Here is a 25,651-nt window from a genome sequence, read left to right as displayed (position 1 = left end):
GTACTGTTCATACTTAATTAATCGTAGTAACGTGAGTTTAATAAATAAATAAGCCACACTTGTCAGTTGTTACTGAGAGATTCTAATTTGACTATTACATTAATCTACAGTAGAACTAAACCTGAGTTTTTATCTTTATTTACTTTAATCATTGCAGATGAACCTGCCAATCATCCTGTTAGTCAACATAGAAAACCAACAATCAAGGCCAGCCAAGTGTCCAAGAGAAGTAAGCTCATATTATGGTATAATAAGTTGATATTATTTCATATTCTCCTGAAACTTGTTTTACGCTTGTCGTATATTTTGAAGTGACAGAATCATTTCACTTCAAACTTCATTATGATGTTGTTCAATTATGACATCAATTGACGTGGTTCAAATAAGTAAAATCAGAAGGCTTGGCCATGTCTTTTCTTCCGTTTTGTAGCAAATGCTCAGAAGCTTTAAATAAAAGTCGAAACTAAAATCATGGAAGTATAGCTCTATTGTAAATGCTACAAAACTTTAAATGTCAAAAACGAAATAGATACTTATTCAATGACCAATTTTACTCAATCACTAGAGATGGAACGGTGGAAAAGACATTAACAAAAGCTAGTAAAAATACACAAAACATTCCACCATGTTGCTTTTCGACTAAGAATTGCTGCGCTTTCTGTTTAACTTGAACATTCGATTTTGTAAGGACAAGTTGAAAGTTTCAATTTAGTAGGCCTACGACCCCCTGATGAAGAAGATTGTACGAGTTCGTGAAACATCATTAATCCGTTTATAGCATAAACTTTTGGACGGGAAGATGCCTTAATTGTTCATTTAAGCTGCATAAGTTTAACATTAACTCAAACTTAATGTTAAAATTGTGATTTAGGCCTTAGTAGTTTGTAAACTCAGGTCATCAGTACCGTGGTTTGTTTATGCAAAAAACAACAATCTTTTTTGATTCGGATGTAAAAAAGTTAACAACAAAGCAACACTTGTCCCTGATGAAATAGCATTTTTCAAGAAACCTGCTATATATATAATATATTTTTTTACATTGCTTTTAGAATCTAAGCATCACAGGTACAAAGGAAGCAAAGACCCCTTGATAATTGTCACCGTAGTAGGGACGATTTTAAGCGGAATTGGTTTTATTTTCGGAATTTCCAACTCCGGAAGTTTGTCCGAAATGCAGAAAAATCAAAGAGTAATTCAGACAAATGTAAATATGAATCTCTTATTTTTTGGTTTACATTGTTGGTTGTAGATGCTTTAAGTTGCTATGCAAATGACACAGTAATTAATGTAGTATACGCGCAGTAACAGATCTAGAAAAAAAGTTGTTGGGATGGGCAGTAGGCACCAAATTTCTTAGGAAGTAAAATTGAAGAAAAAAGACATAAGCAATGCTAAAAGTTTGTCCGGAACATAAATTGTTGAGAAGGGGCCTGGGGAATTTATATTCAGAAACATGGACAAGTTTAGTTTATTAAAAAAAAAAAAAAAAGTTTATTGTGACCACTTTCTGCATAATTATTTCATTTCCCACTAATGCTTTTTTGTTTAAGACTCACAATTTTTGTTTGACCAAAATTTTATCAAGTTCAGGCTTATAGTAGATTGTTGTAGAATTTGGAATAAAAAAGTTTGGTTTAAAATTGGAGCTTAGCTTCAATGTTTTTTATGACCACAAAGGGATTTTGGAGATGGTTTTAAATGGTTTAAAATGTTGTTGAAGAACCTTTCAGTCAAAAGGATCCACTATGATAGTGGATCCTTTGGATCCGTTATCAGTAATCCGTGGTTGTGGATCCGTTGACAGTATAGTGACTATAGGCTACTGTCAACGCGTATAGTCTACGTTTATTTCTGCTCAGCGCTTCCTAATCGGTCGGCCACGGCTCAGTAGCGTATACATGGCACATTGTAACGGGGAGGTGGCGTTGTGTTCCTAATGTTATTTGTGAAATAATTTTTATCTTCTTGAAGAGTGAATAAAAAAGCTGGTGTGCCGTTTAACAAGACACATATGCAATAATTTAATCAAATATAATTATATAGATTTTATTTGAATAAGGACCTTCTGATGATCCTCCTTTTAGGTGAAACAGGCTGTCAAGGGTTTAAATAGTAATAACTATATTTGATTTAATTCGCTCTGCTTTGCTTTTTGCTTGGCATTGAGCACTTTTTGTAGTATTAATAGTTTTCATTGTTTTATGCAATAATTTATACTGTATATTCTTTTTTATTTCAAAATTTTCCCTACAAATAAACTATGGCAAAATATTCAATTGACTCTGTTTTTGAGACAAAAGTTGATTATTCTTGATGTTCTCATGATTAACACAAAACTATTACATTGGTTTGTCTTGGACAAATTAAAATGGGACGTTATAATGGGACTTTGGGACTTTTGAATGGGACTTTAGACTTTGGGACTTAAAATGGGACTTTGGACAAATTAAAATGAACAAATTAAAATGGGAAAAAATGGGACAAAAGTTTTAAGTTACGCCATGGCTATACCGTAGGGCGTAGGCTACATCTTGATTACACTAAATTAAGACAAGGTGACTTCGAAGTCAAGAAATGTATTCCAAATCGAAAGCATAAACTCACTTTATTTTAAAAGTAGTCTATGTTCACTTTGCTAGAAATATTTACTTTGAGTAAAAAAGCGGCTAAATCTAAGAGCAACTATGATTCGACGCTCAGCATTTGCTATTGAGCAAAACACTTTAAAGATACAATGAAAATGACTTTATTGCAGGTGGGGATGCTCAAAAGCAAGAACACGATTTGCCCTGCTATTTAGCCTATTCAGTATTTAGCCTATTTTTGGCATCTCAGTAAAAATTATTACTGTCGTCGCGTCAGAAAAATTGCAAAAGGTGACTAAGGCTACTTGCTTGTACGAATAACCGTTCACAGAAGTGTACCTCGCTTTACTCTACGCTACTGGCGCGGCCACTGGTGAATCGCAAAGTGTTTTAACTGGCTAAACTGTTTAAGCATTCAACCGAACATGCAGCTCCAAATTGGCTCATAGCGTAGCTTCGATCAACAGAAGTAGGTAAAACTGCGACTCCTTCCTGACAGGCACATGGTCCATATGATTATGGAACTTGTGCAAAACCGCAGTTTTACCCTTTCCACCGGTAGCGGCCGACGAAGTAGACTTCGTCGACTCAGGAACGGCGTCCCACAGGGCTCTGTCCTGGCTCCCCTCCTCTTTAACACTTACATCTACGACCTGCCTGACACCATCTCCAGGAAGTATGCTTATGCAGACGATCTGGCTCTCCTGCATCCAGCCGGAGATTGGCAGTCAATGGAGAGGAACCTAAGCCAGGACATGTCAACTATATCAACATATCTCCAGAAATGGAAGCTACAGCTCAGCAAGGCAAAGACAGTGTCGGCGGCCTTCCATTTAAACAACAAGGAAGCAAAACGTGAGATCAACGTTACCACCGATGACGAACACCTCCCCTACTGCGCCGAACCTACCTACCTCGGCGTAACCCTGGACAGGTCACTCACGTACCGACGACACCTGGAGTCACTGCGCAAAAAACTATCTGCGCGCGTTGCACTTTTGAGGCGGCTGGCGGGTTCCGGCTGGGGAGCTGATGCGAAAACCCTTCGCACAGCTACCTTGGCCCTCGTCCATTCTACCGCTGAGTACTGCGCACCAGTGTGGTGCCGTAGCTCTCACACCCGCCACATTGACACCGCCATCAATGACGCACTACGCACTGTGACTGGATGCCTGCGTCCCACTCCAACGGACTGCCTTCCCATCCTTGCAGGCATCCAACCTGCTGAGCTTCGCCGTAAAGGAGCCATGATTTCCCTTGCTCGTCGCGCACTGGACCCCGACCACCTCCTCCACAGTACACTCCAGCGCCTACCTGGAGGACAGCAGCGACTGAAATCAAGACGCCCATTTGTGCCCGCCGCACGACAGCTTCTGAACAACGTTGAAGATCTTGGAATAAGTGCGGCACACTGGACGAACTACACATGGAACATGGAGTGGCAAAACAACACCTCCCGACTCCGTGATTTCCTACCCGACGTCGATCCCCACCCTCCGGGAATGTCCCTCGCAAGACTTGCGTGGGTCCGGCTTAACCGCCTACGAACCGGCGTCGGTCGCTTTCGTTCAGACATGTGCAGATGGGGTCTGGCTCCCTCACCGGGATGCGAGTGTGGCGCCACAGACCAAACAGTAGATCATGTCGTCCATGACTGCCCAATCCATCAACCACCACATGGAACGCTTGGACTGAAGGCCCTGGATGACGAGACTGTCGAGTGGCTGATGACATCATGTCCAAACATATAGTCCGGAAGAACAGCTCATACGACGAAGAAGATCAACAGAACGTAAAGTAAACTCGCCAAAATTTATTTTACGGTTTACTACCAGATACCTGCGCAACTGTCTTCTCTACTACCCTAAAAAAATCGAAGACACAAAACTGTCACTATGAGGCTTATCAAAGCTTGGTTTGATTTTACATCGATCAAGCAAGGTCATGTTTTCAATCGGCGGTAAACTTCAAATTTTATTCGATTTTGTGTTATTCGTATTCGTACGTTTTTCAAAGTTAATTTTCTTGTAAATTCATTGAAAAATATCACGCTGGGCATCGAGGTTAATGAATATGAACCGCGAGCTGAAAATGGTTGGGAAGCACTGCTTTTGGTTATAATATGTAACCTATGCCAGCTCCTTAATTAAGTAGTCAAATTTATGTTGGTGTACTGTAAAATATACATTTTATGCTCTTAAAAGATTAATCCAAATATTAGTATTCAGCTTGTCACCTTTTTATTGCTTGTGGCTTTTCAGTTGAAGCATCGCTCGTCGTCGTCATAGATCCGCCGCCAATGTGTGAGACCGGGCTGGAGGCTTCCAGCTCTACCAAGCCTACCCCGTTACCCGTAATATCATCGCCATTGGGCTTTGTTCGGTCCTGGTCCAAATTGAGACAAAGGCCATTCGCTTGTGTGGTTGTTTAAGGTGGTCGTGACTAAGCGAGGGCTACGCACACACTCTTGGCCAGCTCCATGTCCACTGCGGTCCAATAAGATCAGAACGTGCAGATTCAGGGGAACCGGTTGCAACGAACTGCCGGGTGCTCTGTTCATTGAGGCCCGCCTTACAGGATGCCTGCTCGTCAGACATTGCCCTCTTCCGCCAAAAAGAGATTACCGTTGGGGACTTTTACGTGTGTCTATTAGCCCCAGGAGTTGCTAGGAATGAGCCTAGTTTTCAGCTTGGGTTCACCTCTACACCACGTTGAGGCATCTCTATAAGATGGGGGCTGAAGAAAGTCAGCTCCCTAGACACTTCGATTTCGTAGAGGAAGCAGCGCTAAAAGCATCGCTAAATCTAAGCTTAAAACAACAACAACAACAAAAAATCTTGTCACCACAAATAGGACTTTGTTGTGTTTAGTTCTTGAGAGAAGTTGTCGAGAAGGAGAACCACACTTTGGAGTTAAAGAGAAGAATCGTGGAAGCTGACGTGGAACTTACAAACATACAAAGACGTAAAAACATTCATAACTAGATTTCTATACTTTTTCAAGTTAAGTTTACTGTGTGGGCGTAACTTTGTTTGATTGTTGAGTCTTACGATGGTGACTCTGTCGTCTTCTGCGCGTGTTCAATTGGAATTGCATTCTGTCTAAAAAAGAATAAGTGTGACTCGGGGCGACGAGGAATGTGATTTTGAATGCACAACCTGTGATGAGGCAGTCGCATGATTTTTAGTTTGTCAAAAGTGGTTTTCATCTTGTATGATTTAAAGAAAGGCGTGATATTAACGGAATTTTGTGTAGATGATGCAATACGGTAACTTGGTCTTACAGAAGATAGTTTCTGATTTTCATTATAGGCTATATGATTAAAATGCAGTAGCCTACAATTTTAGAAGAAATTGTTTGTGTTTAGACAAGTTAGTAGCCTACTGTAAATGGACATTGGACAAGTCAAACAATGTTATTTATCAATACTTTTAAAATCCTAAACCAATCCTGTTTTGACGTAGATTAGGTTTTGTGTTTAAGTATTGACTTCTAAAAATAGACGTACCTTGCTCAAAGTCTATAATAATAATATAGTAATTTCTTTAAAAAGAAAACACTTGGAAGTTAAAATGATTAGTTGTTTACTCAATTTTACATTTGTAAGGCTATTAACTAACATCTCGTATGCTGTAGCTGACGCTTTTCAATCTGGAGACTTTATGAATTCAAATGAATTTCCTGTCAATTCATAGTGATGGTAAAAATATACCTTCACTTCAGGAAACGTCAGCAAACTACTTAGACGAAGCTACAGCAGTGAAAACCGAAGCAAAAGCAACGGTAACTATTTTATCAAATTGTAAGATTGCAAATTCGTGTCACACCGAGGCCATCGTGAGTATACAGTTATAATTTAAGTAAAAAGTTGAATAAACCATAGATTATGGAAGTTTGTAGGCGTTAGACATTGAGAACCATATCAAGGGGGGGGGGCATTATTGGTTATCGTAACTACGGCCCACAACAAAGTGTGGCACCATGGCTAACATACTAACTGCTTTTCTGTGCTCTGCCAGGCATATGATCTTTTTTAGTCGAGTCAAGGAGCTCATTTAAAAAACAAATTCTACTATCAGAAATAACAAAAAGGAATTTTCAAGACACCTAAATATGGTATCTCACAGAGATAGGTCCTTTCCCTCATGCCTTTTTTTTTATATCAAAATCTAGAAACTGTAAATACGTTTTTGCTGTTTTCCTTGTTATCCTACATTCGTTGAAACAATTAAAAAACCTTGAAACATATTTTATAGTAGGTTATGTGGTGACGTAAAGCCTACCTTCAAAATAAAGTTTAACCCTAAGAAAATCCAAACCCGTGATGATGGGCTTCCGCTCAACATTAGAATTAGTACAGTTATGAGATTCTTACGTTTTAAATTATTTTTGTTTGTCGTATCCAGGCTTACACCCGGTAGATGAAGATTTAGTTTAAGTGGACAGGAAGGCAAGGAAGCTAATCTTCGTGTCTACCTTCAGGCATGCCTTTAAGTGTCCTGCCAGAGACACAGCCGCATGCCCTTGAGCGGTATCGAACCGGCGACCTTTCGATTGTCGTTCCAGGGCTCTCACCACTCGGCTATGCAGCCGACATTTAAATTATTGAAATAGGCACATGTAAAAAAAAACTTGCATACTTTTACTTTCAACGTTGGCCTCCAACCCATTGGAATTTTTCAAAGAATAGCACCTGACTTAGGTATCAATCATTGACTCACAAAAGTTGAAAAAATTTGCCGGCATGTTGTTTTAACGAAGCTGATTCATGGTGACCATTTAGCTATATTGCCAAATATTAGCACCCCTTATAGTCAATTTCAGCACTCCCGACTAAAAAAACACTGGTGAAACACGGAACTCATGTGTAGAGTTAGAGTATGCACGTTTTTCAGATGAACAGCTCAGGAGATTCCTTGGAAAAATCGCAAAAAGTTGCAGCGAATTATCTTCATTGGTTGGTAAAAACAAAAGCGGAGTTTACCACATATTAGCCAAGAATCACTTCACCAAGCCTGTTTATTGCGATTTGGAAACTGGTGAAGGTGAATGGACGGTAAGCATAAAGTTCATTATTTCTATGCAAACATTGTCATGAACTTATAAAACCAACTTTGATATGTAGTTTGTTGTTATGTAAGTATAAGCAAGCTAATGGAGTGGGCTATTTTAAGACCTCCGATATAATTGTTTTAAAATTTCTATCCAAAACTAAAACAATATAAAATTATAACATAAAAGTAAAAAATAAGGTATAAGTTTTGTTATTGCCAACAGTTCTTAGACTACTTTTTGTTACCATTTTTTTTCGCCATGGACGAGTCCGGGACGAAAAAGATTGCACCAGCTGCATTAGTCGGTGAATAACGTATCAATCTTTTGTAGGCTATCTGTATATTTTAATTTTCTTTATTATTCTCTTCAACGCTGAGTAACTTTAAGAAAATTTAAGGCCCCAATATTTTTCTATATTGTGAAGAAACACACTAAAAAAGAAACAAAAAAACTTTAGGTTCAGGTCTTTGTTTAGGTTATTCAAAAGCGAGTGGATGCAAAGATCTATTTTTCTAAAAGTATGTCTGATTACACAACCGGTTTTGGAGATACTAACGGGAGCTATTTTTTGGGTAAGTTTATAGCCTGTTATGCATTCCATTTATTTTTGTTGATTAGCTCATATGACGAATTATTGCCAGTGAGAACCCAGTAGGCCTACTAAAACTAATATAACTAATGAATGATGTCTCAAGCAATTGATGAATGGTTACATAGGGTGCAAATATAAGCATTAGAGACAAAGCTAAGAATGTAAACTTGTAGGCCCAGGAATTTTTTAGGCTTTATTTTTGCAATTTGTACGTGTGGAAAAAAGTTTGAAACCGTTGTAATCTACTAGAATATTGCAAACTTGAGTGCAAGCCAAGTTGGCTGTGTTGGCAAGTGGTTTGCAAGGAAAAAACGTGAAAACTCAAGATAAGACCATAGGCTATACACATATGGCAGATTAGTTGACATTCTAACGTGATTGTTTCAATATTGACAACTTTGGAATGCTTGAAGGGTTAGAAAACATCAATAGACTGACAGAAAGAGGAAATCACTCCCTTCGTGTTGACTTGGAAAATTTTGATGGAGACAAAGCATACGCAAAATACAGGTAACTTAGCCTACCAACCGATTGTAGCACAGGTTTTTAAATTGTCACGTTGTAAAAGATGTTTGCTTTGTCTGTAACTTCGTTTTAACTAGGTTACCTAAATTGAAAACATTTGTATAGATTTTTGAGAAGTATTTCAATGCTGTATGTTTTCATTTATAAAATCTTGGTTATTTTTTTTTAATTTGGACGGACTTTATTTCTTATTTTAGCACAGTAAAACAATGTTCCATTACGCCGTTAAGCTTTTTCATTTCAACCAATCAAAAATATCCAATTTATCTCATGCGTAAATTTTAGCACAAATCTAGGTTATCAGTATCACAGATCTACAATCATTGTATCAGAGTAGCCTACTTTAACTGAAGTTTGTGTAACCTAATGTTTTCACTCCTATAGGCCACAGTAGGCTAATTTGTCGCCTCACGCCAAACACACTCTTACCAATGTTGGTGTTGCATGCAGAAGATGTATTTATTTACCTGGCTTTCATATTGCTTTTAGCTCGTTTTCTGTTGGAAACAGCAGCACATCTTGGGAGTTGGAAATCTCTGGTTATACTGGAACCGCTGGTTAGAACTTTATTAAAAACACTAAGTTTTTTCAAATGTGAAATTCATAAAAACAGGTTTCGTGGTTTAAAATATACCAATAAGAGCGGTTGTTTATAACTTAATAGCTTGTTTAAGCTGGCAAATGCTGGGTCAATGGAGATAGCTACAAATACACAATTTTTAACAGGTGGGCAAACAAAATGTAGCCCAAGGTAAAAATTAAACCAAGCAATGCGAAGGCTCGCAGCAATTGGCCTTTTTCTTACGACACTAGAAGGGTGGTAGTTGACACCGCGTTAAACATGCTGCTCTTTTTTAGATGACAGAAAGTTGAGTAGTGCTGCTGGTACAGTCAGCTCTGAAACGGTAGGCACTTTAACAAGCAGATTTCTAATAATCCACGCGCGTATCCAATCCAACCACGAACCAATGAGATGCTACGTTATCTGCTATTGTGACCATTCCAGCATTCAGCCAGAGAATTAATAATTACTTTGAACTTTGTTTGGTAATTAAAGAAGAAAAAAGAGCTATAGCAGAGGTGGGAATCAAACCCACGTCATTGTAATGACTACTACTGCCCTAACCCAATGCGCCAAGCCAACCGATGGCAACGCATTGATTTAATTTAGCTAAAATTTGCGTTTTTCCTTTATTCTTCCCAAACGCAATCTTGATGACGTCATGAAAAGCGTAGCTTCTGATTGGTTCGTGCTGGATTGGATATCTGCATGTTAAAGTGCCTACCCTCTGAAACGGTTGAACTGCAAAAATGCTGAACCACCTGCTAAAATGCAGCGTACTGCACGCAAGCATAATAGCAAAGTCAGTGCTAAACAAACTTAGCATGCAAATTAAATTAAATTCGGCATGCAAATTAAGTTAAATTCGGCATGCAAATTAAGTAAAATTCGGCATGCAGATTAAGTTAAATTCGGTATTCAAATTAAGTTAAATTCGGCATGCAAATTAAGTAAAATTCGGCATGTAAATTAAGTTAAATTCGGTATACAAATTAAGTTAAATTCGGCATGCAAATTAAGTTAAATTCGGTATGCAAATTAAGTTAAATTCGATATGCAAATTAAATGGTACAATAAATACTTAACGAGGTTAACCATACACGCTATTTAGGAGTTATAATAGCAATCCTCGAAATTAGCGGCGGCACACGGCAATTGCCGTGGTAAATGCTGCCGCAAACGTCATAATGGCCATTCTGCTACGGCAATAAAAATGCCGTCGCAAAATGAGCATTTAATTTGGACAAAAATTGTTCAAAATTTCTTCCTGTTGGATTTACTCGCAGCTGGAGTTTAATCAGCAGAAACATCGCACCAAGAATTAACCTCGGACTATTTTACTTGCTGTGAACACTCACACAGTCTTCGCAATTAGCATATTTTACTTCGCAAAAACGTTGACGAGGCCAAACGGCAAAAGTTGAAATTGCCTTGGCAATTGCTGTGAACGTTTATTACGAAAAAATTGTACCGAAACATGTAAAACGAGAAGAGAAAAAAATAATCGAACAGTTGATCACGACCGCACTGTTTGATTTGTTGTAATGTAATAATACCAAAAGTAGCGATAAAGCGAGCAACGCGATACGCACGCTGTTACGGTGATTCACGTTAAATAACTTATTGGAGGGGAAAAGTAAGTTAATTGTGGGATGATTCAACGTTCGAGTCAGCACGTTGAATTATCATGAAATAAGGTTAATTGCTCAATCAGGTACCGGTAACAAATCAATAGCTCCCTGCGAGAAGATTGCCTCGATTTACGTATACAGTACACTAACATAATTTCGGCACAATTAGGATACTGCGAGCAACACAAAGTCTGTTGGATAAAGAACTAGTCCGAATCGGAATCATCGGATGCTGTATGGGAGGATGAGGTTTTCGCGTCGTCACTGGAATACTTGAAGACGCAAAACTGCCCGTTCATGAACGCGCGATGCCATATGATCGGAAGCATTACTTTTCTTTACTGCCGAAGAACCATTTATCCAATTTTGCACCACTTTTTATATTCGCAACGACACCAGTAAAAAATAAGCATTCGATGAAAGATAACTTTTGCGTAACAATTACGGTTAGCCAGTATTTATAAGGTTGCAAACTTTTTACAGTTTACAAGAGCATTGTCAGCGCGTAAAATAGCTTGCCTGATGCTCTGAGCAACCGCCGTGTGACGCACAATGAAGAAGCGCATAAAATTTCGTTTGATTAAGGCATGCAATCCAAGGTTTGTTGATTTGGCGACGGCAATGTTTTTGCCGTCGTAGATGGAGGCTAATTTCGAGGGCTGTAATAGATAGGAAGCTCAACTGGAATCAGCACATTGATAACCTTTCGATAAAAACATCCTCTTCAAATGTACTTAGTAAACTTAGACAATACAGTATATTTCTAGAAAAGTTCTCATAAATGTTTATTATACAGTAGCATTGCAAGCCTACCCACTCACCTACAATATGGAACTAGGGATATGCATCTACAAAATACTTGCATAGGATCCAAATTGTTGAAAATAAGGAAATTAAAATTGTTACGGGAGCATTTGAAATGAAAACAAAATTACTGGCACTTTATCAAGATAATGGTATAATAAATGTAAATTCTACTCATAAACTAGAAATAAGCAACTTTATGTTTAAGTTTCTAATAACAAACTCCTGGAAATCTTCAATGATTCCTTTACACATGCATCATCTATACATTCGTATAACACCCGACGCTCAAGTTCCAATTCGCTTTCCACTCAATAAGCAAATACTCAATTATTTGAAAAAAGTTTAAAATGAGAATTAAAGTATAGGACAATTTACTGCAAAATACAAAAAACACATGAAAATAGGCTATAAAGGGTTTAATAAAAGTTGTAAAAACTAATTCTTCGATAAACAAGAGCTGTAAAAGCGACAACCACAAAGTGAAAGAAAACAAGGTTGATTAAAAAAATCCTGACTTACAATCCACTTTTAAGCTCTAACCCAAACATTTATTGAAACTACAGTACAGCAGACATGCAGTACAAAAAATCCAGAAATTAAAATTCTTGGTAATTCCAAGTGGTAAAAGTAACTATAGGTCTTCTAAACTCGCGGGATAAAAGTATGATTTATCTGATGTAAATAAATAATATAAATAAGCTTGTGTAAATTCATTGAAACAGTAGTGCAATTCGGGTTTAGGGTTAAGCTACGTAATGTTAAAAACATTGTTCATCCTTAGCCAGGGTGTAATAAATTGGGTGAGGTAGTTGCTGAAAAAAGCGGAAGATTGGTTGGGCAATCGCCCACTTAAAACACAGAAAGTACCGTAACTTTATTTACGGTGGATTTGCAATGTCTGATTATAGACTTAAAACATCATTGTGTTACAAGTATCTACAAAATATCAATATTATTTTGTTATGAAATAATTTTTTACAGGTGATTCTATGCTGGGTAACAATGGTGCCAAATTCTCAACTTTTGATGAAGACAATGATGGAGAGATTTTTGACAACTGTGCCCTCTTTAATTTCGGAGGTTGGTGGTATACTGACTGTGGAGATTCCAACCTTAATGGAAGATATGTTGATGCAGGAGGATCAAGCAGCAACAGCATCTACTGGAAATCGTGGTCACCAACCGTCTCTATCAAAAAAGCGGAAATGAAAATTAGGCCAGCTTAGAGCACGGATGTGGAAACTTACAACGGAAAAGATGTTTTGTGGGCGGAAAAGATTGCTCTAAAACTTAAACCACCATCGCTTTCAAGCCCATAAAGTTGACACAATATACATTGTCTGTTTCTGCTTATTAACCGTTTGTTTTCATAATAAAAAGTGAAAATGAAGAGTAGAACAGTTTTGGAATCAAACTTAGTCGCTGAATCAAACTTATTGTAGTTGCTAAAATACAAAGAAAAAAAATATTGTGAGTTTTCTTAGTCAAATATCCTCTCAGTTTAGCAAACTATAGACAAATGTGTGTGTTTGTGAACTTTAGTGAATGATGTTCATTGAATACTCCCTGGCTCAACAATACTTATTACAGAATTAGTGTGTATACTGTATTACAAAAAAATGCATAATGCACAATTGTGTACAAAAAAACAAGATATGAACTCCCCAGCAGGCTGATTTCCACAAGCGAATTGTAGTTTGCTCTGCTGCAGATATATCCGGCTTAGTTGAACAGGTGGTCAATGTGAACAGTATCAAACGCACCAAAAAACGGAAAGCATCATATAGTTTTTACAACGCAAAAAATTTACAGAGAATAAGCTATGAAAAATTTAAATTTTGAGAAAAGCCAATGCTTTGAAAGTTTCTTCCTTCAGAAAATTTTAACATATTATTGTATTCTGCTTTATTCGCTTTTCAAGTAATTTATGGCCATTAACTTAATTCGTTTTGGATTAAGACGCACTCTTTGTATTTGACCATAAACCCATTCAGACAAATAAAGAGCGCACCATATGCGCAACTGACTCATCTTAGTTCTACATGAGGATGTAAGTCGTTTTTTGGCGCTCGAATTGTTTTGACAATCAACAATCTGTCAAAAATTTAAATGCTGGAACAACATTTTGACTTTTGTTTCCTTGAAATAACTGTTCTGAAATAATCAAGACATGGATAATTTTTCCTGTATCAGTCGACTAGAATAAACTGCAGATTCATGAACCTTTGCGCATTATATAGGCTATACAAGCCTACAATGACAGAAAGATATAAATGAAAAAAATTAATGTTTATTTCGACCCCAGGTAAAAAATCCAGGTATAGTAAATTCAGACCTCCAGGTATAGTAAAAAAGTAAAGATTTTGAATTAAACTTTTGCACTTAATTGTTTATGTTTGGATGTAGGCTACTTTTTTTCTAAAGAAATCAGTGCTTACTGCAATCACTTTCATAATGGATTCGCTGATGGTTACGTTTGTATTTTTTGTTCTTGAAACAGACTACGAAAATGATTCTAAAAAACGTATTTGATTAAGAACACTATATTTTTACGGCTATAATGAATAGGCAACATTTGGCAATGGAATACCGAAGTCATACGAAATAAGCCAGACTGGAACGGCCTTATTTTACGCCAAGTAACATGGAAACTGTAGTGAAGCCAAACAGTGGTACACTAGGCAAGATATTCAATTTATTTTTCTTTGTCAGATTGCAGAAGAAACGATATTGTTGAAATAAAATACAGTAACAGAACCAACAAAAGGAAAAGATGGCAAAACCATAATGGAAAACCATTTAAGACGTCCATGCAAAGATTTAGTTCTATATGGCATATGTATCGATTTATTATTATTGTTTATTTGCATCACACAAGACAAGAACGTCCATATTCGAATTACCAAACCAAAAAAATATCCCAAAAATAAATGGCATACAGTTGAACACAAACAGCAGCAGAGAAAAAGTAGCCAGAAGACAATTTATCTCAATCACTAGCATGTAGGCACGCCACAAAACCTAAATACCATAAATAACCTAACCCAATTTATTACACCTTGGGTGGAGGTGAGAGGTGTTTTTCAACAATTAGCTGTAAGCCGGGGTTCGAACCAAGAATTCATGATAGAAATTGGAGCGCCTAATGAGCTGTGTCACCCAACATCCAGGTAGGAGCAATGAAGTCTAATTTTTCTACATTTGAGACTTGGGGGACAACACGATAATTAGACACAACTAAGCAACAGCACTACATTTAACATTATAAAAAGAAAAAACAATAAGCAGACGTTTTTGGTTAGTCATATTATAGCACTTTTCAAGCATATAAAACAAATATTTTAAAAGAAATACTAAAGAATCACACGGTATCCTAACAAAAATATGGTCAAATCAAAACCTTTGAAAAACTTACTGCTCTTGCTCACACAAAATGATAACTGAAAGCTGTGCTGCGTAATCTTTCAATTTTTATCTTCTAAAAATTGCAACAATCTTAGGCTTTTGTGACGAATTTGCAAATGCTGTTCGTATTTCCAGATGAGCTCTAAGATTTGCGGTTTTAATGCATCAGAGCGATTTTCTCGTTTGTCTTGTAAAGCAGTGTTTTTCAACCTTTGTTGAGCCACGGGACACTTTATGTACCAAAATAATCTTGTAAAAACACCAAATAAAATTTTACAATGATGCAATAAAATAAACAGCACAATAACAATTACTTCCAGTTTTTCTCAGTACGATATCGGGGCTGATACGATATCTGATTTTCGGCATGTGTTCCGTGCAATGATGCAACACTAGTCAAACTAATAAAATTCTTGTGACACATCTGAAGGTCTTTCGCTGAACACCAGTTGAAATCACGGTGCAGTTCGTACGATAATATTCGAAAAACAAATACTGCAAATACTGCATAAAAATACTGCAAGAAAAGTTCTGCGCCCTAGACGACCGCCTAGTTCACCTAATGGACGCACCGGCCCTGATGTCTCTACCCAAACTGTATCACGATAATTGTTCAATTATAATAATACTACTGTTTATTGTTATAATCATTGATTTAGTAATCGTGATGTCACTGACGTCTTTACCCTACTGTTGTGATGGATTTATTGGATTGGTCGGCATTACCTCACAGCTTTGTTAAAAAATACCATCAAATAAATACAATTGTGACATCATAATGCAATTAAAATATAACAGTTTCTGGTCTAAAGCATACGATCTGTTCATAAATATACAAGTTGCTTTGAAATGCTTTAGCAAATTTTTCTTGTTATACTTGACTATGGACAACGAAGATCACAACGAACAAAGTGACCAACCTACTCCATCATCGAAAGGTCAGTGGGGCTAACATACTACACTACTGCAGTACCGTAGGCTACTTCAAGAAGTTGGATTTATGTTTCAACCGTCTTATGCTCCAGTGCTTTAGATTAGCTGCTTAATTTCGAAATTTTGAGACTGTTTTCCTGCTCAACCTGTTTTATTTCATACAAAAAACTACTTGTGTCTCATTTCATTCAATTTCGAGTTTCGACACCTTTCCCTGGCGATTTTCTACCGTTTATGTGTTTTGGTAAAATTCGTTATCGGTAGTTATAATACTGTGGGCTATAATATGCTGCTTCGAAACAGATAACCAAGGAAGCGATAGTTTTTCTCCGAGTGATAATAATACCGGTAATGTATTTTATTATATCGCTGTATTCATCGCAGATCAGCGTTACTTACCACACTAAACCAAGCAGTGATTGTCAACAAAACCACGCGCTTTATTACCCTGATACCGCCTTTGCTAAGTGACAGACATGAATTAAATTCAGTGCCTTTTTGTTTCTTTGGTGGATCCCACAAAGTATCCAAACTACGCGTACCGATTCTAAGGCGGATTCTTTTACCACAGTGTTATATAAGTTAACCACGAGAACTTTTTTGCTCAACCACCCAAATCGATAGTCGTAAACGTGCTTCCTCAATCCGCATCCCGCTGATGAGTTTGATGAGCATTGAAAAACAGACCATAAGAAAGAGTATCTCACTGTAGTGTTGACAAACGCCGTTGTCGTTACTTTTCATTTTGAATAGATAGCCTTGATGATGACAATCCAGCACAGCAAGCAATAGGTCAAACAAAAAAGAAACGTTGTGTCCTTTTTAGAAAAGCAGAATACTATCCACGAAATCGATTGGCAGCTATATTGTCTAACAAACTAGGAAAAATCCTTGAAGCAATTCAAAGAATGGGTATTTTGTGGGTACCAAGCCAAAGAGAAGCGCCTTAAATCCTTCACAGTTATAAGTTTTAGGTTAGAAAGATTGTAACATTACCAGCAATCGGTCTTAAATAATTTCTGAATCGGACTTATGTTATGTGGCCTTTGTCCAACTCCTAAGGCCAAGCACCGGTTGGAACAAGTAAAGAGTTGGACCGGTACCATGTTAAAAAATACTTACAAATATTTCAGATGAACCAGAAAAAACTGGAAAAACGCCACTAGAAGAAGAACACACATGTAAGCTGTTTATGAAATGACTACGTAGGCTATAGTCCTACTGTATTGCATGATCATTTAGATATAGTTTCTTTTTGTTCATTATTCTCAACTTGAACTGGTGCACCAAAAGCAACATTCTGTGGTTCACAAGAGTATTTTTTGAATCTTTGCAATTTCAACGTGAAACTCGGCTTGCAGTATTTTAATTTCCAAAACAGGGAACATATTGCCTCAAAAAAGATGGCCACTTTATTAAATGAATTCAAACTATTAAGAGAGTTAATGCATCAGCAAAAAATGAGAACTTTGTCTCTGGGCATGGCATTTTGCTTGGCATTGAGCACTTTTTGTAGTAATAATAGTAAATTATTTATTGTTTATATGCATTATATATCTTATATCTACAGTATGGCTTAAATAATTTGCATATATCGTTTTAGCTGCAAATGATAAAGAAATAGCGCCTCAAGACGTTGTCGTGGAAGTCAAAGAAACTGATCAAAGTGTAAACGGTGAGTAAAATTTTGTCGCCATGCAGAAGTTAGAAGCCGTGAGATTTTTAGGTTGAGCTGACACTGAAAGAAAATACAGCGTAGGGGAGACTGGGGTTAGTTGGAAAGCGGGGTTAGTTGAAAAATCAGCATTTTTGCAACTCCCGAAAACTTTTTAAAATATTTACTGCCACCATGTGATGTAGTTTGTCAAAACACACAATCCATGTTAGTTTCGATTTGCTGAGTCCAGGTATACCTGGTTGGGCGAACATTTTTTATTTTTTTAGCTATGAAGTAAAATTTTTGGCTCTTTGGGAAACATCTTATGCGTCCATGGCGTTAAAGATAGACACACGTTTTTTGGTGTGTGTTAGCTGTAGTTGTTCCACAATACTGAGAAATAAATAAATGTTGGTCAAATGAACCATGCTTGAATATTTTAGGAAAATTGTTAGTCATGTCCTGATGGGGCTAGTTGGAAAATTGTAGATGGGGTTAGTTGGAAAATGTTTTGAATACTTTTGAATTTTTAAATTGTGCTTTTGAAAGTAGTATAAGCTCTAATATACTTGTTTTTAGCACATTGTAAGGTTTTAGTTAGAACTTTGAATAACTTGGAAAGTACAAAGGACATAGAGTAAATAAATTAAAAAAATTATTTTTTTTCAATGGCGCCCTTGAAAAAGGCTCATGGCCTACTAGAGTCCATGGCCTCCAGGATGAGAAACCCTGGTTTAAAGTAATTGGTTGTTGAATTTATTGCTTTTTTACTTGAAAGAAAGTAATTTATTTGCTTACAACGACATGTAAATGTTAACCTCATGACGTTTTCCAACTAACCCCATGATGTTTTCCAACTAACCCCAGACATGGGGTTAGTTGGAAAATCAATTGTATGTTTGTTTATTTTAAATTTCCATTAAAAGCTGAATTGACTCAATACTTATTTTTGGTTGTAAGATACAGGACACCATAGGTGATAATTTAAGCCGCTTCAAGTTGTCAGGTTATGCACCAGTTGTTTTAAATTTCACTTTAAAAGAAAAACTTTCCAACTAACCCCAGTCTCCCCTACTTTTTATTGTGATATTGTGATGTAACCCATCTGCAATTCTTTATAGAGTATCTTTTTTGATGGAGCCGGAGCTAAAATGGGTAACGGGTCCAAATTATTTTCTCAAAGGCCCTGACCAAGTCAAAAAGCAATCATTTTTTAAACCAAGTGTGAGCATTTAACAAAAGGGAGGCTATCAAAGTTTTTAATTTTATCACATAGATGTTTTGAGCACAATTTTTATTTTTTGCAGCGACACTCCAACTATTTGTGGAAACTATTATGTTCTCAGTGCTAGTGGCCTGGGTTGGGTCAGTTGTTTAACGCTCCGATGAGTATGAAAACTGTAGGAATTGTACCGCAAAAGCAATGTTCTCATTTCTAGAGCAGATATATTGTCTTCAATGAATAACTTGCACTTTCATACCTGCCTCTTTATCAAAAACCAGCAACTTATTCTAAGCAGTTGTAATTCAAAACTGGACATTATAGTTATAACAATATTTATAACTTGCAGTTATTATGATTACGTTATTTTGTTTTTTCAGACAAGTCTCAGCAGCCAATTATTGAAAATGATGAAGGTAAAAGAAATATGTTTCCTTTGAAGATATTGCATCTTCAGCATTTCAATTGGTTATTGCATGTAGGCTATCAGTAAATTTAAGTACCGTACCTACTTTTGAGTAAGAATTGCAAAAAATGAATTAGTGCAAAAGTCGTTTACGATTGATTACGTATAACTTCATCAAACAAGACCTTACCCTTACACAACATGCTTACATAATGCATACGCTTTATGCTTACGCGTATACGCTTTACGCTTACAGCATGTATCCTACTCCGGCATATTATACAAAACAGATGAAAAACATAACAACTGCATTCACATATACTGTAAAACTAAAAGCGTGGAAACCAATTTTCATCGCATCTTGAAAAGCAACAAGTCTCATCAAAGCAATTGAAATTTTACGAGTTGATGTTGTGGGCTATAGTCTATCTATGGCAGGGGTCACCAAATGGCGGCCCGCCGAGTTGTTTTGTGCTGCCCGCGGAAGGTATCAGCGTACAAGTACAAGTATAACCAAAAATGCTTTTTTTGAGAAGTTAAAGAGCATGAAGGTAAAAAATACTTTCCAGCAGTGGTGCCGAAGTAGGATGGGGGGGATATATCCCCCCAATATTTTGGCAGCATCTCCTCCAATAGTTTAAAAAAAATATTTGCTATGAAGTTGTACCGTTACTTCGATTTAGTTGTTTCAAGCAAGCATCTCGAATTTCTGTTGTTTTTCTTTTATTGATGTTTGATCACAGTTCTAAATTGTCTTGGAGTTGACGCTAGCTAAACAATGAAGGATCGACCTTCATTGAAGCGAACTGCATCCATTGTGCCCGCCCCAGCGAGATGGTTGTGCAGGGTGACACCGATACAGTCAACGGTGGTCAACTATCATGCCATCACGAAAACTTTGCCAGAAATTCTTGCTTCTGGTCTGCTGTCTACGCTATACGGTTATAAGTTCAAATCCCGCAGGAGGTACCAACTTTTCTTTGTCTTAATCTTGCAGCAGTCATTCACAAGAGCACTGGTAGCACTTTTATCTCCATGATTTCTTATCTGTATATTATGCTGTTAGCAGCTAATTTACCGAGGTCCGGTGATTGTTTAATAAACTCAACACTGGTACGTAGCCTACCACTAAAATTGTGTATAAAAATATGCATCCCCCCAATGTTCAAAATTGTCAAAAATTTGATGAAATATAGATTTATCCCTCCCAATTCTCAACTAACTTCGGCACCACTGCTTTCCGGGAAGCATATTTTCGCTTTGCATACGATTCCACCGACCAACCAATCAGATTGTAGTTCTAGGTGGGTGTCGCCTAAAGTTATTTCAATGCTATGTCTAGCCACACTGTCCCAGTGGTTGATAACGCGTACAAAGTGGAAGTATTATGCCTATGAAAATATTTAGCTTAGTACAGCAAAATGTTGTTAATCAACAATTCTTGCCATGCTGATAAGCACCGCAAGTGACAGTTGTCTAATAATTAATCAAAGACACGGTTTTATAGACTCTCACAAAAAGGATGAAAAACCAACTCGTTGCTTGTTTAGAGGAAACACTGTTCATGAGTTACGATGGAAACGTTTTTTAGGTGATTTCAACAAGAGTTTGTTTCATGGTGCCTGGTTTCTTTCTCCCTGTTATTGGAGCCTATTTTTTGCTGATATGTTTGCAGGTCACTATTGTTGCCTGTATTGCGATGTGTCAAACATTTCGTTGTGTACTGAAACTGTTAATTGCAAGATATCTTTTGTGAAGCGAAGTGACAACACCACCCTTGCTTGGCGATGAATATTCTAATGAAACCGCTCGTCTCGCTATAAGTGCGCAAAACAAGTGGCCTCGTTTTTAGGCATTGTTAAAGAAGTCAAAAGTGTTGTTAAAGGAGTTTGGCCTGGCAGTAGCGTTGTTCGACTAATTTTGTTGCTGCGGTATTCTAAGATAAATATGAACAACATGTAGGCTAACGCTGGATAATGGATACGAAATGCGTTCTTTTCTAGCATAAGAGTCATCCTATCTAAAAATTTATTAGTGCGGCCCGCCACAGCTCTCCTTAGTGCCAAAGTGGCCCACATGCAAAAAAGGTTGGTGACCCCTGATCTATGGTAACAGCTTTCCTTCATCTCACATAAAAGGGGTCGACAAAGCGTTCTCCAAAAGCTTACAAAAGTTTGAGATATATCAAAGTGTAAGATGACAAAATAGTCCGCTGATTCGTGTTCATGTGCATTTACATGTATTAGTGTTTTTCATGGTTCTTGTTATTCAACTCTATTATATCCTGATTAATTTTTACTTAATGAGCTTGCACTTGAAAACTTGCAGAAGAAAAACCAAAAGAACTGGAAGAGACTGAACTGTCAATGCATGAAGGTAAAGAAAACAGTTTTATCTACACAGCTTCTGTATTTATGTTGTTTTATTACAATTATTCTCACTTGTGTTTTTTGCGTTGTGAGGAAGGAAATAGTTGGAAATGAATTACTCTGCATAAACATGTTGCGTTGATGTTCACTAAATTTTATATAAAAGTTATCACAAACATACAATAGCTATGGGAAATCAAATGAACATCCAGTAGCGTTGACAGGTGGTCTAGAAGGTAGCCTACCTTTAGACCCAGGCCCGAGATGATTTTAAGGGCCCGTAGGCCCGGAACCGTAACCATTCCAAGGAGCTTGGGAACTTGAAGAAATCACTTCGTATTCGTTGGAGAGTGCGTTTTTCTTAAGATGTCTTGATTTGGGACCCGAGGATCTTGTTGATACCAGGTCCAAATGATTCTCTCAACAGCCCTGAGTGCAGCAAACCTTTAAACAATTGTGTGGTACATGTCATTTCTTACGTTTGGTATGTTTTTACACTTTTCAATACTTTTGTTGATTTGAATAGTCATAACCAACCTTACGATGACCGACAGTACAAAACCCTATGCTGTGATGAATTTAATGTTGAACTTTCGTAGCAGCAATTTCATCTTTTTCATTTCAAATAACCGAAAGACGCTAAACAAACTGAAAATGGTGGCGCCTTAACAGAGGTGGCCTCTCAGTCGAGGTTTGGGAAGTGGTTCACGTAGCCTTGCGTGAGAGTTTCTGTTGTAGTTTTTTGATCCTTTTTCTTTTCAAAAAACCAAAAGATATTAGACAAGTTAAAAATTAGTGTTCTCCTAAACGGCCGTGGACACCCCAGATAGGGAAGTACGGGGTCAATAAACATGTCCTTGTCACAGACTTACATAGCTAAGAAGAGTCAAAAGACCAATGTCCAAAAAAACATCTGGAGTATGCTCACACAGTTGATGCTGTATAGCCTATATCTATGGTGACAGCTTTCCTACATCTCATGTAAAAGGGGTCGACAAGTTTTCCAAAAGCTTACAAAACTTTGAGATATATCAAAGTATACAGACGATGATTAATAGTCCGCTGATTCGTGTTCATCATGTGCATTTACATTTATTAGTTTTTTTATGGTTCGTTCTATTTAACTCTATCATATCCTGATTTTTTTTACTTAATGAGCTTGCAATTGAAAATTTGCAGAGAAAAAAACAGAAGAACTGGAGGAGACTGAACTGTCAATGCATGAAGGTAAAGAAAACAGTTTTTATCTACACAGATGATCTTTTTGAAAATTAATTGTAGTCTACTAAGTTGTATCATAAAGTATCCGTTACAAAGTTTACCCAGTAACTTACTTTTATTGTTTTATTACAGTTATTTTCACTTGTGCTGTTTTTTTTTGCGTTGTGAGGAAGAAGAGCTTCTGCTGTGGCAGTTTTTCCATCCTTTTTTTTCAAAGAGCCAAAAAATATTAGACAAGTTAAAAATTAATGTGATTCTAAACGGCCGTGGGCACCCCAGGCAAAAGGGTACGAGGGGCAGTTAACACGTTTTTGTCACAGACATACATGGCTAAGAAGAGTCAAAAGACCAATGGCCAAAAAAAGCAAATTTTAGGTATACCCAGTGCTCACACATTTATTTTTCAGGTGCAGCTTCTAAAGAACAGGTTGCAGCAAGGCCATCAATGCTTAAAGGTGAAGGAAACATATTTCTCGTAAAAACTTAATGTTTGCAAAAACTCAAGTGTTTCGTTCATGTGTCAGTTTCATAAAATAATTACAAGGATTGAAAACCAGCCAAGGCAGCACTATAGTTTCAAGTCACTAACGATATTCTATGTGAATAAATTGACTCTGCACAAGCAAAGGAAAGAAACCCAACATGCAAGCATTAGGCTACTACAATAGGTTGAAAGCGATTTCTATCATGCCCATAACTGCACACATGACAGTGGTCTATAGATGGGCCTACTGTAGCCTACTAATGCAACTAAGATTGGGCAAGCTGGTCTTCAAACCATTACCTGCCTTAGTAGTGTAGGTCATTGTAGCTTGGTGTTTTTACTGTGCTCATTGTTATTTGATATAGTTATTTTACTTTGTAGATAATAACTTATTTAATTATGTATTATGCTATATAATTATAAGTAACATGTCAAACAAATCAAAGCATACAGTATAACTTGCAAAACACACGAAAGGGAAAAATGAAAGAGGGGCTTCATGTCTTTCCAAACAATTACAGCCTCTGTAAATGATGCGTCGCCAACAATTAAAACCAAAGCTTCCGCCTAAAGCTCAAAAATAAGAGGTTTAATTTTAGCGAAACTGCATCAACACCAATTTGTGTTGTTTTGATTATGTTATGTTTTGTTGTCATCGTATAAAATTTTACTAAAACTTTTAAATTCCAATTAACACAGGCGAAGAAAGGAAGCCGTCTGCAGCCGTCACTAAAACAGTTAGACATTCAGTCACTAATGATGCTCAAGGTGAGCTGTGTTATTTTACTTATAGGCTACTGTTGTGTATGTTGGCAATAAAAATGAAGTTTGATCGCTGCTAAACGGTAGCCTATGTTTTACAAATCAATAGTTGCAATTCAATAAATAACTTTGATGTAAACAATAATCTGGCATAATAGGTTTGCAGTAAGTGATATCATATTTTCTACTTAACTAAATACTTTATTTTGCAGGTCCTCATGCACAACCGTCAGCATTGAAGACAAAACCACACTCAAAACCTATCCACAAGCACGGTAGATAGCACATCAGTTAGAATAATAATTTAGACGACAAAACTTTTTTCGTTTTTTGTGGGTGGTTACATACAATTGTTTTTATTGCAATAAAGTTTTTTCCATTTTAGGGAAAGCATTACAATTGCAAGTCAATGTCAATTTTGACAATCTTTAAAAATGAGCGCCTTTAGAAACTTTGATGTCGTATTGCATTATTATTCATAATATACCGGTGCACTTTACGATATGAAGAGTGAAACTTTATCGGTGCTACAAAGCTACAAAATGATGCATCGACAGCAGACGTAGGTTACGCTTCAGAAAGGCGTATTCTCCGGAACGGATTAATTTGATAAGAACTGTAGCCAAAAGGTGAAAAAGGATGTAGCCTGCAGCCAGTGCCGGTCTTTGGAGTGTGCAAACCGTGCGATCGCACAGAGCCCGCAAATTAGGGGGCCCGCATTTTACTCAGAAAATGCAGTAATTTTTGTCATTTTCAATGGAAAAATTCAACAAAAGAATTAGCAACAAGAAAACATAGAGACTCAACGGGTGCAACCTATTACGTCCCCTGAACATTTCGTATCCTGAAAAGATCGAGAGAAAAAACAACAGAGCCGAAGTCGCTGATCGGATTTGCCGCAAACATTTCAAAATTTCTCTTTGTCTTTTCAGGGGACGAAATAGGTTGAAATTGGATTTTGTTGACAGCGGACAGCACCATTTTACAGTAATATTCATACCCAAGTTTTTGTTGAACATGCTTTCAGAATGCCCCAAATTCAAAGGAATTGTTCAAATTTTCTGGGGGAGGTCCCCCAAACCCCCTTCCGCTGGGTGTCGCCTTCGGCAAACACGCCATCAGGCATCGCCGCCGACCGTCAAACCACCCCCCTTCCCTTTCAAAATACCTAGCTACGCTATTGAATTGGATCATTGTCATTGGGGCCCGCAAAGCATATTCCGCACAGAGCCCGAAATACCCTAAGACCGGCACTGCCTGCAGCATAGGCAACTAGACTAAAAGATCGTTATAAATCAACGACCGTGTATTTTTATCTGCATTTTTACTTTCAGTGGAAATGCCGGTGAAGTCAGAACTTTCAACAATATCATCACAAAGATCTTACGACGGGAGACACAGGAGAAAAAGCTCAAGAAGTAACTTTTTATTTTAT

At 37.2% G+C, this 25,651-nt stretch overlaps 1 protein-coding gene across 2 annotated transcripts in view; it reads left to right on the top strand.

Annotated features, from left to right (window-relative positions):
- Positions 1 to 25,651, top strand: part of LOC145770820 (uncharacterized) — a 43,548-nt gene that overhangs the window by 4,925 nt on the left and 12,972 nt on the right. For both annotated transcript variants that reach the window (XM_082582550.1, XM_082582551.1), the window contains 16 exons: positions 158 to 229; positions 1,050 to 1,204; positions 5,456 to 5,549; positions 6,309 to 6,368; positions 7,481 to 7,641; positions 8,116 to 8,212; positions 16,059 to 16,100; positions 17,229 to 17,276; positions 17,699 to 17,770; positions 19,355 to 19,390; positions 21,709 to 21,756; positions 22,929 to 22,976; positions 23,378 to 23,425; positions 24,154 to 24,222; positions 24,429 to 24,491; positions 25,551 to 25,634. In XM_082582550.1, coding sequence (XP_082438676.1) covers positions 158 to 229; positions 1,050 to 1,204; positions 5,456 to 5,549; positions 6,309 to 6,368; positions 7,481 to 7,641; positions 8,116 to 8,212; positions 16,059 to 16,100; positions 17,229 to 17,276; positions 17,699 to 17,770; positions 19,355 to 19,390; positions 21,709 to 21,756; positions 22,929 to 22,976; positions 23,378 to 23,425; positions 24,154 to 24,222; positions 24,429 to 24,491; positions 25,551 to 25,634 — 1,197 coding nt within the window. The remainder of the gene's footprint in view (positions 1 to 157; positions 230 to 1,049; positions 1,205 to 5,455; positions 5,550 to 6,308; positions 6,369 to 7,480; positions 7,642 to 8,115; positions 8,213 to 16,058; positions 16,101 to 17,228; positions 17,277 to 17,698; positions 17,771 to 19,354; positions 19,391 to 21,708; positions 21,757 to 22,928; positions 22,977 to 23,377; positions 23,426 to 24,153; positions 24,223 to 24,428; positions 24,492 to 25,550; positions 25,635 to 25,651) is intronic.

This window comes from Aplidium turbinatum, chromosome 5 (genome assembly GCF_918807975.1).
Source record: "Aplidium turbinatum chromosome 5, kaAplTurb1.1, whole genome shotgun sequence".
NCBI classification, from domain to species: domain Eukaryota; kingdom Metazoa; phylum Chordata; class Ascidiacea; order Aplousobranchia; family Polyclinidae; genus Aplidium; species Aplidium turbinatum.
This window is presented reverse-complemented; position numbering and strand designations above follow the sequence as displayed.